The sequence below is a fragment of the Belonocnema kinseyi genome, chromosome 6 (assembly GCF_010883055.1).
Source record: "Belonocnema kinseyi isolate 2016_QV_RU_SX_M_011 chromosome 6, B_treatae_v1, whole genome shotgun sequence".
Lineage (NCBI taxonomy): Eukaryota > Metazoa > Arthropoda > Insecta > Hymenoptera > Cynipidae > Belonocnema > Belonocnema kinseyi.
This window is the reverse complement of record NC_046662.1, coordinates 146981524-146997833: the sequence shown is the minus strand read 5'-3', so window position 1 is coordinate 146997833 and position 16310 is coordinate 146981524. Positions and strand designations below refer to the sequence as shown.

The window sequence follows — 16310 nt, the reverse complement described above, 5'->3', positions numbered from 1 at the left end:
CCCAGCGACTATTACTTGTTCCCTAACCTGAAGAGATGGCTCACCGGTAAGCGTTTTTACTCAAATGAGGAGCTCATAGCTGAAACTGAGGCGTATTTTGGATAACTTCCGATGGAGTACTTTTCGGACGGTATCAAAAAGTTAGAAAATCATTGGACTCGCTGTATCGACCTAAAAGGAGAGTATATGGAAAAATAACACCGACTTTAGCCAAAAAAACGTCTCCGTGTTTCATTTTTCAGGGACTTATCAGACTGCCTAGTATCTAGTTTGTTCCTACTAGTAAATTCTATTTTCCCGCTATTTTTCCGAAATTCATTTCTGTTCTTTCCAACCGTATTTTTGCAAAATTTTTTGTTTTAGGCGAATGTTTTTTAAACCCCTCACTTATCCAATCCTGCTACAAGGAGTAGAGATAAGGCGTTTTTTTCTCAGGGTAGTTTTTAGTTTGTTAAAGGTGGCAGAGCTTGCGATCACGCGAAGTATACCAACTATTTAACGGACATATATGACAGTCTACCCGCACTTTTTCGGTCTAATTACATTTATCCTACTCGCACATTTTCTAGCAAACAATAAAAAATTTCAAATAAAATATCAATTTACTAAAAATTAATTTTCAAAATATTTCGACACAAAAAATTCAAATTCAAATTTTCTTCAGTTCATGGCACACATGCACAATTCAAGCATTCATTTTTCATTATTTTTGGCTTTCGTTCTCGACTTATAGGATTTTGGGGGTATTGCGGGTTTTTAAGGAGGGCGCTAAATTTGTGAGCGATCTCGCAAATTAAGGGAAAGGTGGGGGATTTGGAACGTCGAGAAGCGGGTGTAGTCAATTAAGGAGGGGAAACATTTAACAAAAAGGTTTTATTAACCAACTTACAGGAGTTTTAATGTCGAATGCGTCTAGGTAACTCGAACCGGGCAGCGAAGTCGAGACCGGGGATGCGGTGTCGTAGTGGGTGAGTGGCGTCGGAACGTCTAAGGGTTAAGAGACTGGGCAGGCGACCAGGGAGACTAAGACTCGATGCGGACTGAACATTCCGAGATGAGGTTTTTGGGGTATGTAGGCCGGGGTGGCTCTCTCCACTCCCAATCCTAGGCCCATAGGGCCGTATAATTGTGAGGTGCTTGTAACTTCGTTACAGCGCAGTGGATGAGATTCCCGTTGATACAAGAGTGCTAGGAAAAACAGGATCAAGCGGCCGCGGCGAACCTGCTTGTTTGCCGGAGTCAGCACATCCCTAGGAACATCGGCGAGTAGAACACGACCAGTGCTGCTCCGCGATACTCGGATCTCGACTATGCGCCACTACGCTCTGTGAAACTGAACTGGCATCTGTCTCACTTCCTCGGCCTCTCAAGTCGGCCGGGCCATAGTCTGGTAACATTGAGTGGGGCCCTATCCATATGTGTAGTAGTATTCTATAGCACCTATGGCTGCGCAGAAGTTTTTATGGTCCTCCAAGAGCATCTAGAGACATATATAGCAATCAGTATTATTATGCACCATTAGTTACATACCATTAGGTAACATTACGTAACTTATTATGAAGGGTCCTATACAGTCCGTTAGAGGTATTTGATCTTAAAGGCCGACACGATTGACTCATTAAATTTCTATTAAATATAAGCCACCGAACTCTTCCTCTTTAGGCTAACATTTTATTTATTCTTTTTCAATTTTGATTAAATTTTAGTACAATAAGAAAAAGCGTACACTCATATATGCTTTGCTAGTATTGAAGGAGTCAAGCAAGATTTATACCTCAGAATCCTGCGACTTTTCACCGATTTTGTTGAAAACTTTCGCATAGTGTTGTTAAATATGTCTCGTAAAAAGACTTTGAATGCTTATTGGGGCTGCTCATTATTGATTTTAGGTAAAAAATTTAATATAGCGGACCAACAGTTTTCATCATTTATAGACTGAAGAAAAGATTAATATTTGGCATGCATATTTCTGAAGGTATAGGAAATTATTCTAAATTCATCTTGTCTCGGAATGAAGGGTGAAAACACCCCTGCATCACGATTATTTTGGAAAGGATGCATTTGTAAATAATGATTCGCGGGCCGTTTTCACGGAGCGCGACTCTCATTGGGTGGGCGCTTTGTCGTTTGGGATTTTTGCAACGGATCTGATTTTTAAAATTAATTTAAATGGCGGCTCAATGTAGTACAACGGATTTTTTAATAAGGAACTGTGTTAATAGTCTTCTAGATAAAGTTAAAACTCACGCGCAGAAAGTTGTGAAGCATTTGTGAAAGAAGTATTTATGTTCTTAATGGATCAGCCTCTTCATAAAAATAATTATAAAATTAGTGAAAGTGAGAAACATTTTTATTTAAATAATATTGTGATGTAGCAAATGGTTTACAGCTTGAAAATTAAGAAAAATTGCTAGTCAAGATGTAAACTCTATGAAAATTAGAAACAAGAAGACTGAAGAATCTCGAATGCTGGATGTGCTAAATCCAAAAACCATTAAAAGTAAATTAACTCTATAGGGAACACAAAATTAAAAAGAAGCCAAAGAGATGTATGAGAAACATTATGGAGTGGAAGACATGAAACTTGGAGTTTAAGTCAGCGAGAAGCAACCATGGTTATGCGCAAGCCTAGATGGAGTGATTGCAGAAGATAATTTTATCTGTAAAATTGTTAAGTTTAAGTATCCAAGTAGCTGTGAAAAAGTGGCAATTGTTGATTGTGAAAATAAACTCTACAATGTTGAATATTTGCAATTTAGTGATGTAGAAGTTGAATTAAAAAGAAGTAGTGCATACTAAACTCAGTGTCAAGTACAAAGTATATAAGTAGCGTATGTACATGTGATATGTTTATTTATACACTTGTTAAAAATAGACGTTGCTACGTTGAAGTTCAACGAGATGAAGCATATTTGAAAGATGTAATTGTTAAAAGCAAAGAATTTTATATTAGACATTATTTACTTGCATTATACTTAAAATTAATTTAAAAAATCTTGTGCAAAAAAGAAAAGAAATTTAACAGGAAAGGATATTTGAATCTTTTGAAATGTATTTTGAAGATTATTGCTCTTAGTTATAAGTTGTTGGATACAAATTTCTCTGATGTTGAATTCCACATTTCTGTTTGAAACAGTAAAATGTAGATCATTATTATATTTGAAGTATTATACGCTTAAAAAAATGTTGAATCATTTTAATGTAAACAATCATTTTATTCAATGATAAAACTAATACACAACCACAAAAAATAAAAAGGTATTAACAAAATACAAGGTGTAAAAACCACAAATTGTAGAAATAACTTAGTAATTTTTCCCAAAAATGGTGGCATAAAAAATTAATACTTTGTTGCCTGCCTCATCAATCTTCGCTTTGATTTCTGGAAAACTTTTATCAGCTAAAACTTCACCTCTGGACTTTGGATTTGAAACTAATGAATCCTGATGGAGTTATTACATTGAGAATTTTTTCTATAAATCTTATTTTATAATGAGAACAAGTTGATACTTTGTAGCCAACAGCACTAGGAATCCTAATTTTAAGCTTCGTGCAATCAATTATAACTCTAGTGTTTGCATAATGAATATTGTACTTTGCATTGTACTTTGCATCATTCCCTTGTCAGGCTGTAGTAGAAGATAAATAATACAATATTGAAAATAATATACTGGAAATTGTTGTCTTGTTCACAGAAAAAAAACACCTAATTCAGTTTAGTTTAAACCGGTTTTTATTATAATGTAAAATATAAATTCTATTTTTCAAAGACACTATGCATTTGTTTTATACAGAAGCTGACTGAGCCCTTTTTAATAAAAATTCAGAATTTTCTACCATAACTCCTGCAGTACTGTATGCAGAAATGTATTTAAATGCGTTAAATTTGTTTGAATCTCCAAATTGCAATAATTTCTGTCACAGTAAATGTACTTAATACAAGTGAATGAATTCGTTTTAACATTTCCACTTGGAATTCTTGATCTGCAGTTTTATTCTCAAGAAGACTTTAACCATATCCATAATTTACATTAATAATTTGTTCTTGCTGATTCAAATTTTCATCGCAATTAACTTAATGTTCTCCTCAAAATTTTCCCGGTCGGACCGAGTGAACGGAAACGATACTCTAGAGCGTATACTTATAGTATCCACATAGTAGCTCTTCCGTATCATGCAACAAAAATTTAAAAAAAAACATCTAGATGGGTATTTAACTAGTTGCAATTCAGATTCTAAGTTAAATTTTCTATTAGAATATCACAGAGTAATTGCAATAGTTTTTTTCAGCGTTAAAAGTTAAAAAATTATAATATCTATAATTCACATGGGAAAAAGGCGGCTTTAATCACATTTTCTTTTAGTAGTAGTTTATAGGCGTTATCCGTCGGTAACTAAGAATTTTGGCTGGGTGCTAGCGCATACAGTGGAAACCTGAGAAAACAAGGCTGTGACGTGAGTGGCAACATACTACTGAAGCGATTATGCATGTGCTTGAAGTCACCTTCAGCAGAAGTTAATGATTTTTTTTTAAATTTTTAACGTTGAAAAAAAAACTATTGCAATTACTATGAGATATTCTAATGGAAGATTTAACTTAGAACCCGAATTATAACAAGTCAAATGCCCATCTTCAAGGATCTTGCTACGTGGATACTATAAGGATACGCTGTAGAGTATCCTTTCCGTTCATTTCGGCCGCCAGGGTTCACTGGAAATAACTTGATCTTGTTGTTCAAAAGAACACGAGCCTTTTTCACGTTTGTTTTCGTTAAATGGTTTGCCATTCCTCGTTTCAAAAATCTTTTGTGTTTGCAAATAATAAATAAATATATATATATATTATTTATATAATATTATTTGGATTTATCATATAAATGTAAATATTAATGTATTGTATTGACGGCATTGACGTTGACTAAAAGTTTCGTGAGGGTATCTTACTAAACAAGCTTTACAGCAGGAATCCACCTTTCCTTTTGATTTTTGTAAGCATGTTTAGAAAATTTGTAATATTCAAACGGACTATGGTTGTGTGTATTTTTAAAATTAAATACACAACTACTAATCAGTCTAAGAATAAACAATTATATTCAATGTTTACAACAGCCTATCAGACTATGCTACTATTCCATATGACGCTTTTTAACATTTCACCACCATAAATGCCTCGACTGTTTTCCTTATCCCCTCCACCGTTCTGAATTCGGACTTAATTCGGAATTAATCGGAATTAATCGAATTCGGAATTAATCGATCATTTTAATAAGCTGGTTTTCATTATTCAATATTGCATTCCTAAATTCATATACGGAACCTAACTTCACTTGTGCATAATAAGTAGATTTTTGTTAAATCGACTGCGCCACATTTCTCACTGCGCCGCGTTACCCGCTTTTCCCCTACCTAAAAAATAAGAATTTATCTGGAAGGGCTGGTCACTGAGATTTCAGGTGACTCCCAGACTTATGATAAACTTTGTGATGGTCAGTAGGAAGCTCTAAATTCTATTGCATTGTTCCTTGGTTAGTCCCACTTAATCTCAGTGAGTCTCAGTGCGTCACGAAAAGCTTCGCTCCAGCCTGCCTTTTTGGCGAAATCCCCGTCGAAAAGATTCGTAAACTCTGTCAGGAACACTCGGGAGATCTGTTTCGAGTACCGCGCGATAACTTTTCGAGGGAGTCTCGTAGTAAGTCACAAGGAATCTGGAGTTAGCTGTTTCGTACGGGCCCTTATAAAATCAACGGATAGAAGGGTTTATCTATCATAACAATATTACCACTCAATAATTGCTTAAAGATGTAATCGACGAGTTCATAATTTCTGATAGAAATTTTAAAATATCTCATAATGATTGGAGAGCATGCTGTACAAACTTTCTGTACGGACAATAGAAGGTCTTTCTTCATTACATGGGTCTCACAATCGTCATTTTCATATGTCACTATAATTTCAAGTTCCGCAGATAATATTGGTGTTTCACTTCCAAATATAATTAATGACTGACAGATGTATTGTCCACCTAAAAGAGAAATACAATATAAATAAATATATATATATATATATATGTGTGGGGGGGGGTGTGGCGCCGTCTAATAATGTCGTCCAAAATGACCGTTATACTTAAAAAGTTGCTGGCCTGACCTAAAGAGAACAAATATGAAAATTATGATAATATAGGAATATTTTCTACACCACGCCTCAGTCGTCAAGAAAAACCTTTTACAAATATAAAAATATAATAACATAGACATATTTATTATAAAATAAATCATACTTCATACAATAAAATAGAATATTGAGACATCTGTAAAAGAAGCAAGAATAGCAATGATGCTCATTTATTTTGTATTAGATTTTTTAAAAACTGTCGAATATGCTCGTACGTTTAGGTTCATGTCTTACCAAAACTTAAATTGTAACCTTAGCTTGATGTTTTGGTTTTTGGCTAGCGTAAGCTAATACAGTTTTATTGATGGTGAGAAATGAGATTCAAGAGTTGGATCCTCATCATACAAATTGTTCACTGTTAAAAATGTTTGCAATTTTAATATATATATTTGTATATTATATTCAAAACCTTAGCATATGAAATCGCCATTAAAACATATGTATATTAAATTTCATATACCGCATCCCGTACAGAAATTCCCCCAGTTGGCCCTACTACGACAAGGTTCATATAACGCTAGCCCAGCTACATCTTTCTCGAATCACTTAGTCCAGAGCCAGCCTGCTGGATTACCCGACCGTATCCTGGGCGGTATTAAAGCCGGGATCCCATCAGTTTACCGTGACGTTCTTAGCCGGATCCCGGCCAATTTCCCCGAAAAGCGTCTGATTAAACCGAGGACATCTGGCCGGGACCTGACCGGATCCCTGATTAAATTCCTACACCGGTTATTGATCATTCACAAGAAAAGACAGATATTTATACTTAAAACAACTTAAAAACAATTTGGCAGTCATTTTTAAAGATAAATAATAAAACATAAAATTTTTCTCTAAATAAACATAAATGTCACTGGTTTTGAATTGGAAAAGTGTGAATAAGAAAATAATTAAGAAACGTCAAAGAACTTGACGTGTTCACGCATTCTGTTTTACCGACTTTAATATACATGAATATTAATTTTACAACATGATGGTATATTAAAATTAATGTACTGTATGTACAAATGACTTTACTCACACGTATAATAAATTTCTATCCAATTTTTTTAACAGTGTCTCATAATTACTCAATTTCCAGAATAGATGCACAATACATAAAGGATTGCGAAACTACACACTAATTATCACAAATTATGATTTTTCCTGCAAAAAATATAACTTTGAATACTTAAAAGTTGATGTATAAACTTAAAACGTCATTACATGCAATTAAGGTACGTCAAACTTTGCAAAAATGAAAGTACAGTCTATCAGCCAATACTTTTTTCTTAACAAGGAGAAAAAAATCATAAATTAGCATACATTCTAACATCAATAATTGAAATCTATATATCATGGTTCTGTTGTCGAAAGGACGAAGTCTTAATCGAACTACAGTTTATATTGTTCTATTAGGAACATGGCTGAGTTTAAAGAAGTACCTCAGTCTTTAGCGTTTCGAATACGGCACTGCAGAGAGGAGTTGGTTGCTGCATTTAAAATTCGGGTACAATTCACGGCACTATATTTTTTTATTTTACTCGACTTTTCCTTTGTCACTAGATGAATCTTTAAAATATCTAATTTAAAACTTAGGTATGCTAATTTCAATTTTGAATGTTTCTTAACTCTGGTTCAGTAATAAATGCCTCCACTATCAGCACTAACATTTTGACCCAGAATTACTGAAAATTGACTTAAGTAAATAAGCACCGGTTAATGCTCGGTGAAGTATCTTTACTTCAAGTTTTTGATTTACATGTAGGTCGAAATCCCTATTTGTATGGTTTTAAATAAAGACCTTATATTTGCTTATAAGGTTTTTGATGAAAATATTTTCCTAAAGAAGTGGTCTCTATGGCTAAATTATAGCGCTTCTTTTCTTAAAGAGGGAAGCCCGTGTAACCGCCTAAAAATTAGGGTATTTTTGGCGATTTTTCTGGGGATAAAAGTAATAACGAGTCTTTCCAAAACTTTCGTGGTTTATTAAGGTTGATAGATAAATAAACGTTTATTTTTCGGCCTGCTGACCTTAAAAAAATGACTTGCTAACACTTCCATTTTTTACAGAAATTTTTTAAAACTACTTTTTAAAAATTAAAATCCATCCACACCTTATATCTAATCCGCTCGCTTTTATAGCCTAGCATTTTTTGCTTCGCCTCGCCTCGCACGCATCTCGCTATTTTTTCGCTATGCCTCGCATTACCAGCCTCTGCCTCCGCGGCTAACACCTTATGCTGATCTACTATTCACATTATTTACAATTTTCTTACACCTACTTCCTTACCTATTTACAATCTTTCCTTCGACATTCTTCCTCCTCCTTCCTTCTCTTCTTCACCATCTTACCTAACACCCCCTTCATCCATGCTACTGCCCTTTTGTACCTCCTTTCATGCTGCAATACCTCCATGCTTATCCCACTCCTTTCCACCTCATTACATTCCTTCAAACAGGGCTAAACTTTTGCATCCACCTTTCCGCACAATGCATACATTGCTCCCGTTAAACCTTGACTCGCTTCTTCTCTCCTACTCTTCTGCTGTTCTCTCTCTCCGGGCCATTCTATTGAAACAACTCATATACCTTCATTCCTTTCTTGTACATCCTTCTCACTTCATCCATTTGCAATCCATCCGTTCTCAAATACCTTTTCTTTTTCACCTTCATCTTCGCACACCTACGCCTCTTCTCCTTATCCTACCAACACTCCCTAACCAGCTTACTTCCCCCCTCTTCCAAAAATTTATCCTCATATTTACACGATCGACTTCCCGTTATAATCCCTAAGCTCGTTCTTCCTGTCTCCCTTCTGACAATATAGTTCGGCGTATTCCTTACGAACATCAGTGTCCACTTTATATACCTCTTCTTTATCCTATTCACCTCCTGACTTACCTTCCACCTCCACACCTCTACTCCGTAAAATAAGGCACTCATCACTAGCGAATCAAACCATTTTATTCTTCTCATCTCTCCCCTCTCTTTCAATGCTTGCAGCAACCTCCTTCTATTTGCCGAAGGGAAAGCGACTTTTAGATCTACAAAAAACGCGTACACTTTGATACCCTTTTTGGTTAGTTCTTGATCAACCACGTGCTGCAAGCCGTGAGTATTGTCAATAGTACTCCTTCCCTCTCTAAAACCTGTCTGCGTCTCCGGTAATATCCTTTCCCCTTAACATCCGTCCGCAGCCCATCTGCCAACACCATCGTGTATATTTTGTATGCCATATTTATTTGCGTGATTCCTCTATTATTTGGAATGCCTCTCTTCATCCTCTTTTTTATACAGGGGGGCAATCAACACGTTCATCCACCCGTTTGGGAATCCCTCCTCCTTCCATACTGTTCTTACCACCCCCCTTAGCTTTTCCCTTATATCTTGTGTGCCAAACAGCCACGCTTCGTTCTCAACCCCGTCCAGCCCTGCTGCCTTAGATTTTTTCAAATTCCTTCTCTGCTTCTGTATCTCCTCGTCATTCAGCTCCTCTCCACCTACTTCCCTCGTTCTTCTGATCCCCTTATCTTTCCTCCATGGAGCTGATCCCTGAAATATATGTTTAAAAAATTTCGTCCATTTGTCACTCCCTATCTTCTCACTTATCCCCAACCTACGTTTCCTATACTCAATAATTATCTTCCACATGTTCCCTTCTGTCTTAACACTTATAAATTACTCTTACAGCTCTCATTCCTTTTCCTGCTCTTTCATCTTACACATCACCCTAAACTTCTTCTTTATTTCTACGTAATCCTCCCTTTTCGCGGTTTTTTCCTTCCACTTCCTGTACTCCTTTTTCACCTCTCTCTTCATCATTTTACATTAAATATTCAACCATGACTTCACCATTTCTTTCTTCTTCCTAAATACCTTCTTTCGCACATGCCCTTACACTTTTCCTTTCAGATCCTCCCATATCCCATTAACCGACTCCCCCTTAAAGCTTACGTTGCATAACTGCTCCTCATACTTCTCTGTCGCTTATCTCGTCCATGACACTCTCTCCCCTAACGACCCTTCTTCTCCTTCCGGCTTTACGCCACCCTCCTCCTTAATCCACAAACTTAATGGCTGATGGTCTGGTTCAACCCTCCCTTCCACTGCGAATTTCTCTAACTCCTCCCATCCTTGCATATTCATGATCACATAGTCTATCACCTATACCCCTGTCTTATTCACATAAGTTTATTCTTTCTCTTTGTCCCCTGGTACTATACTATTTTCTACCGCCCATGCTCTGTCCTCCATCTAGTCTCTTAAAATCTTCGCCTCTTTATTTATTATCTTATACTTCGATTTCCTTTCAAAGCTCTGCCCTTCTCGGTTAAGGCCCCCCCCCCCCAATTATCTTATTCAAGTCCCCAACCCTGTACCACCAAGCCTTTATCTCTCTCTCATATCAGGCCACCCACCCTATCTTTAACCCTTTCATCCCATCCGTATTGTACACAATGACAAACTTATACGTTACACCTTCTATCTTAACTCCTCACTTGCGCTGGACGCTCTCTCCATTGCCTTGTCACTTCCTTCGCTCCGATTCTTTCCTCTCCCTGAAGCACTACTTGACACAGAGCCATTCACAGCTGGCCGTCGTGGCTTTCAAGCAATTTCATCCCCGTCTAATTCACAAGCAGCAATTCGTACTGCAGCCAACAGATGACTCTCAAGGCCGCTGTCGCTTACCGCCACAAAATTTTCCTTTCTTTGCACTAATTCACCACTAACAGCCCCTGCAGACACCCTTTTGCCTCCCTTAACATCTGCCAGCAATACGAGAACAACCCTTGTCTATCATGAAGAGCCAAATTCCTGACCACAAAACTACCCCGCCCCCTCGCAAACCTAACCTCACTAACGCCACCAACATGCAACTCCGTATTATTAAGGTACTCTTAAAGTATAAAATAAATCTATTTCAGCCTGATATATCAGTAATATTTTGATTTACGTATAAGAGTGGATGTCCAACATGTCCACATTCGAAACGTCAATTTTCCCGATGTCTAGCTTCTCACACATGAGTCTAAAATGAACAAATCAAAATGATTTTCAAATTTTAGATCCTTAGTTAGTCAGTGAACCACAGCAATTTTTTTAAATATTAATATTTCATAAAATGGCGGACATTTGAAAAAAAATCCGTTTTTTACCCAAAAATTTGCTTGGATTTGTTTTGAAAAAAAATGTTGAAACAATTTTTTTTTAATTTTGAGTTATTCACCGACTAATGAAACATTTCAGCAATCTGTATACGCGATTTCAAGTTAATTGGTTAGATATTTTGAGCAATGAGTCGGGCAATTCTTAAAAATGTTTAATCCGGAAAAACGTGGTTAAAGATTTACATAGTGATAACTCTCCTACGGGTTGCAATTGTTACTCAGCCATTCCGGGAGCATACATTAAAAACACTTTGTCTTCGTGGAGCTCGTTTATTTCCAAAATAATATGTTTTCGGTATTGCTGATTAGCTGCGATTTTTTTTATTTGCGCGTGGCTAGACCTTGTATAGGTTGGATCCTGGTTCGACCGGCAATGCGCTGTTTCCGAGATAAGGAGCTTATTTTTGGCTTTTGATATTTCGGCTGCTTCGCCTGCTGGTGCCTCAGCTATGTTGGATGGTAATTGAGGAGGATTATCAACTTGGTTTTTGAAAACTCCATGCTCAATTACGTTGCATGACTCTTATTTTAAACATTGCCTATCGTTTAGATTTTTCAAATTAACAAGCAAAAACAACGGAAGAAAACAGGTAATAAAAGTTGCCAAAATAAGAATTCAGATAGATTTTCGAAGGGAGATAGGGCTAATAAAAGACACTCCTAAGCCTCGAACAGGAAATTAAAATCAAGAAAATACTGCACGAAGATTTTTCCGGGATCCTGAACTAACAGCCATGATTACAGGTGTTGATTGTCAAATAATTGAACGATTTAGCATAATTTTGCAGGTTCTCTCCTGTGGACCGAAAATCGATTAAGTCAGATTTGAATTGTACGCTTTTCAAACTGCACATCTATATATAGATCTGTACAAATGGTTCTACATGACATCATCCGTGCACAAAATTCTTTTGTACAGTGGAAAAATCATTGAGTCCTTTTTAATACGAATTGGCCTCCTACCCGAAGAAGCACAAGAAGCTCGAAACAAGAACTTCAGACGATTCAGACTATTTGTCCATATAATTTGTTAACAAAGATGGAAAAAATATCAAGGGACAAATATTCATAATCAGGTGTCATTTTTGCGGTAAAGACAAGCAATTTTAAGGGGTAACACCACTCTAGAGGCCGGAAAAAAGCCTAATTTTGTACATTTATTCTGGGATTATTGGAAAAGGAATAGTATTTTTATTTAGATGGTTCATTTAATGCACACTGATGTATGACAACAATTTTTTTATTATTACTTTTGTACAAAATGGTGGCGCTACAGCAGATCTGCGGAAAAAGTTTTCTCTTAAGCTGTTCCGCGGGCGCACCAATTCCTGGAAAACCGTGAGTGCTGGAACAAAAAACCAAGAATTTTCTGAAACTACATACTAATAGCTATCGAAGTACGTAGGATATTTTTTTTATTTTAATTTTTGTAGAAACTGTGCACTTCTGAACAAAACGTATATATTTGTGAAGCTACTGTAAACATCTCTAGTCGATCCATGTAATAGTGTTGAAGCTATGAGTGCGCCCAGTTTGAAAACATCCGTTTCGAGAAGAACGCGTTTGTCTGACTCCTTCTCTTCCTTTCTGGATGATTTTAAGGACATCCGGGCCTCTCTGGCGATGTCTTTTAGAGATCTCTCGGAAAACTTAATACGACGCACGTCCGCCTCCACGCAGAAATTATAGCAGTTCGGTCCGATTGTCAAACCCAAGTGGTGCATCAGCATCATGACACTTGAAAAGCCATCATTGTAGATCCCTGCAGTAATATATACTGCAGTATCGGGCACGTGTTTGCCACTAGAGAAAGATTTTGGAGCCATAGACCAGACAGTCGCATTGAAACTTGTATTGCTGTGAAACCGTCTAAGCAATGCGAAAGTACATCATCACTGCTCAACTCTTCATAAATTGGCGAAATCGCTTTATAAACTTCTTCCGAGAGTCAGAGGGGGGTAATTTATGTACAAAATCTTCTCCATTAGTTTGAGCCTTTTGCTAAGAGCACCATGAAGTTTCTCCGCGAGGGCATCTTTCTTGTCTCGGTTGATCGTCAGTAGACAATTTGTGGTCCAGAGTTGCGTAGATTTCATTGCGCATTTTCTGTACAGAATCATGATTCCTACGAATTGCTGAACCATAATAAATTGCTAACGCGTCTATGAGCTTGCCATTTAGATGGCTTTTTCCACCAAGTCCTTTTACTTATTTTTTTCAAATTACGGAGACGAGAACCCATTCGCTTCTACACATGATCGATACATTCTTTTCTTTACGGTGAACTTTTCGTAGAGCTCAGAATCTATGATTCCTTTGAGAATTTTTGAATCTCCGTCGCCCACGTAATTAGCGTATTTCAAATTGAATGCTGAAACATTTCGATGACGGCGTCCACTTCCACGCTTCCTTCACGAACCATCGCCACATACATTAATACCATTTGGATCGTCAGTTTTTTCTCGTTCTTGTTTAGCTGCAGTGTTCATAGTGAGCTTACAAACAGGTTTTGCTTCAATGGCAATTTTCTCAACAACTGTAGCGTAAACCGATTGAAAAATTATAATGCCATTTTATAATTCCATTCAATCCTATTCCTAATAATCGCATGGCAAGAATAATTCTGTGATCAATATCGTATCCTTTCTCAATAAATGGACAACTAGGAATAGTAATCTGATCATAATTTTTACAGGGCATCACAATTTTGAAACCCAAGCCTCGCTTTTCAGTTTCGGTAAACGTTATATCGGATTTGTATTTTTTACATACAAGGACTTGCTATATCGAGGAGAACACTGCTAAAAAATTCAGAATCCGGTAACCGAAACCTTCATTTACTTCAAAATCATCGTAGTTTGCATCTGATAATTTTTTAGCCCAGATACTAACGTTCTCCAGACTTCTGAGGAACTAAAATACAATAAGCAATAGAATTTGGAAAGGTATGTGCATTACATAGTCGATAAATTAGAGCGCGCCATGGTGGCTGATTCAGCCGTCAGGACGCGCTCCGAGGCGCTGCAGCAAAATCGAGAACTCACTTTTTACAAATTTTATTTCTGTATAAAACCAATTGGATATGACTTTTGAGGGTCTAAAGTATAGTGTAAGCCGAAAAAAAATCAATTTTTTTCAATTTCTAGAGTGGTGTTACCCCTTAATGCACAATTATACTTTGCGAGGCAGAAATCCATGATATTGTGCAGGGAAAAATTTTTTTCAAGAAGATAAAAAATAAAACCGCAAAATCAACATTTTTTCCTCTATTTAGATTAACATAAAAGTCTAAATAAACAGAAGTTGAAAAATCAGGTCTCATAATTCTGTTCAAAATTAAACTCTGAATTTTTCTAAAAAACCTAAAATCGCTGATGAATTGCGCCCTACAAGTTATTTTAAGACCCGTTTTTTTATTCCACGCCACTATGCTTATTCACGTAGAACACTTGGAGTTTTTAAATGACTATGAATGGGTGCCAAAACACGAAACAGAATGAAATGGCACTCTTCCGTCCTCTTTTCTTAGAAGTCTTCTTCTTCAAACTTGACGAAAACATAAAAGGTTTTGGTTATTCTCGGCCTAGAATTACATCCATATTGTTAGGACATTCCGGTGGAACTGCATAAAACAATTTTTGGCGGATCCATGATAAAAAGCCCAAACGACAAAGCGCCCGCCCAATGAGAGTCGCGCCCCGTGAAAAAGGCCCGCGAATCAGATAGCGAGTAGGGGCTTGCTCATACATACATCCATCGCGATGAAGCGCGGATGACAGTGCGGCGAATTAGAATAATGGGTTTCAAAATGATCCAGAGCCTACAATTTTCATCCGATTTCATCTTTTCTTAAATTAAAGCTAATTAAATCCTGAAGAGGTCGGTTGCGGGTGATTTTGCTAAAAACGCTCTGTTTGTTTGTTATTCAAGTTGTAAAATGCCAAAAAACCATAATTTTTCATATTTGAGCTGCCTGTTCTGTAGAATTTATGAATTTTACCTCAAAAAGATGAAAAACTGATAGATTTATAATCGATTAACAAATCCTAATAACTTAGACGAAGTTCATGCAATCTGTTCAATTGTTATAAACAAATTTATTAACAAAATCGGTAATTGCTTACATTGAAGCCTGGAAGTTCGTTTCGTCACGTTTTCTCTCGCGAAATGGAGTGAAATTAATGTTTCGTTGAAATCAAACACTAAAGTATAATGTAATTGATTGTCATAAAAAAATTTCATTAAAAATATTAATAAATAAGCGCCTCTGTATATATAAAATGCATGTTTCCTGCGCTATCATGAGGTTTGCCTTCAAAAATGAAAATTCCATGGCAGAAATGGACAATCAAAATATTTACTATTGTTATAAACAATACTGGTAAACAACTGCATTAAACGGTCACTCTTTGATGGAAAAATGCATTTTTTTCCATAATTGTTCATTTTATCCCTAAATTAATATTCTGATGGAGGAAACTGACGTTTGACAATATTTGTTATTTTTATTAACAATTCTGCTTAACAAATGCATTCAATAGACGCTTTCAAATAGGAAAAATATCTTTCTTAATGAAATGTTGATTATATCATAAAAAATGAAACTCCTAAGATCCAAGAGTCGAACTACATCGAATGGGTCAACTCGAGCCTAACCTAGAAATAAATCTAACCTAGCCTAACCTAACCTAACCTAACTTCACGAAACACAATTAAACTGATTTTGTTGTCCCGTTGTGTTTGCGGTAACGTTTCATTCGGCTTCGGCTTAACCTACATAGAGGTTTAACCTTTCCTAACCTAACAAAACCTAACCTAACCGATTACGCTGGCAACCCTGTTCTTGCGTACTTTCATATTTTGACATTGATAGCAGTAAAAAATTTTTGAATAAAACACTTATTCATTTGCATGTTTAAGTTACAGTTCTACATTTTAATTGATACAAACATTGTCAGGTTAATTGAAATGGGGTCAATTCTACTT

General features: G+C 36.4%; 1 protein-coding gene across 1 annotated transcript in view; it reads right to left on the bottom strand.

Annotated features, from left to right (window-relative positions):
• LOC117174117 (protein PTHB1) overlaps positions 1-16310 on the bottom strand; it is a 989848-nt gene that overhangs the window by 239370 nt on the left and 734168 nt on the right. Inside the window, exon 11 of the mRNA XM_033362889.1 lies at positions 5780-6022. Coding sequence (XP_033218780.1) covers positions 5780-6022 — 243 coding nt within the window. The remainder of the gene's footprint in view (positions 1-5779; positions 6023-16310) is intronic.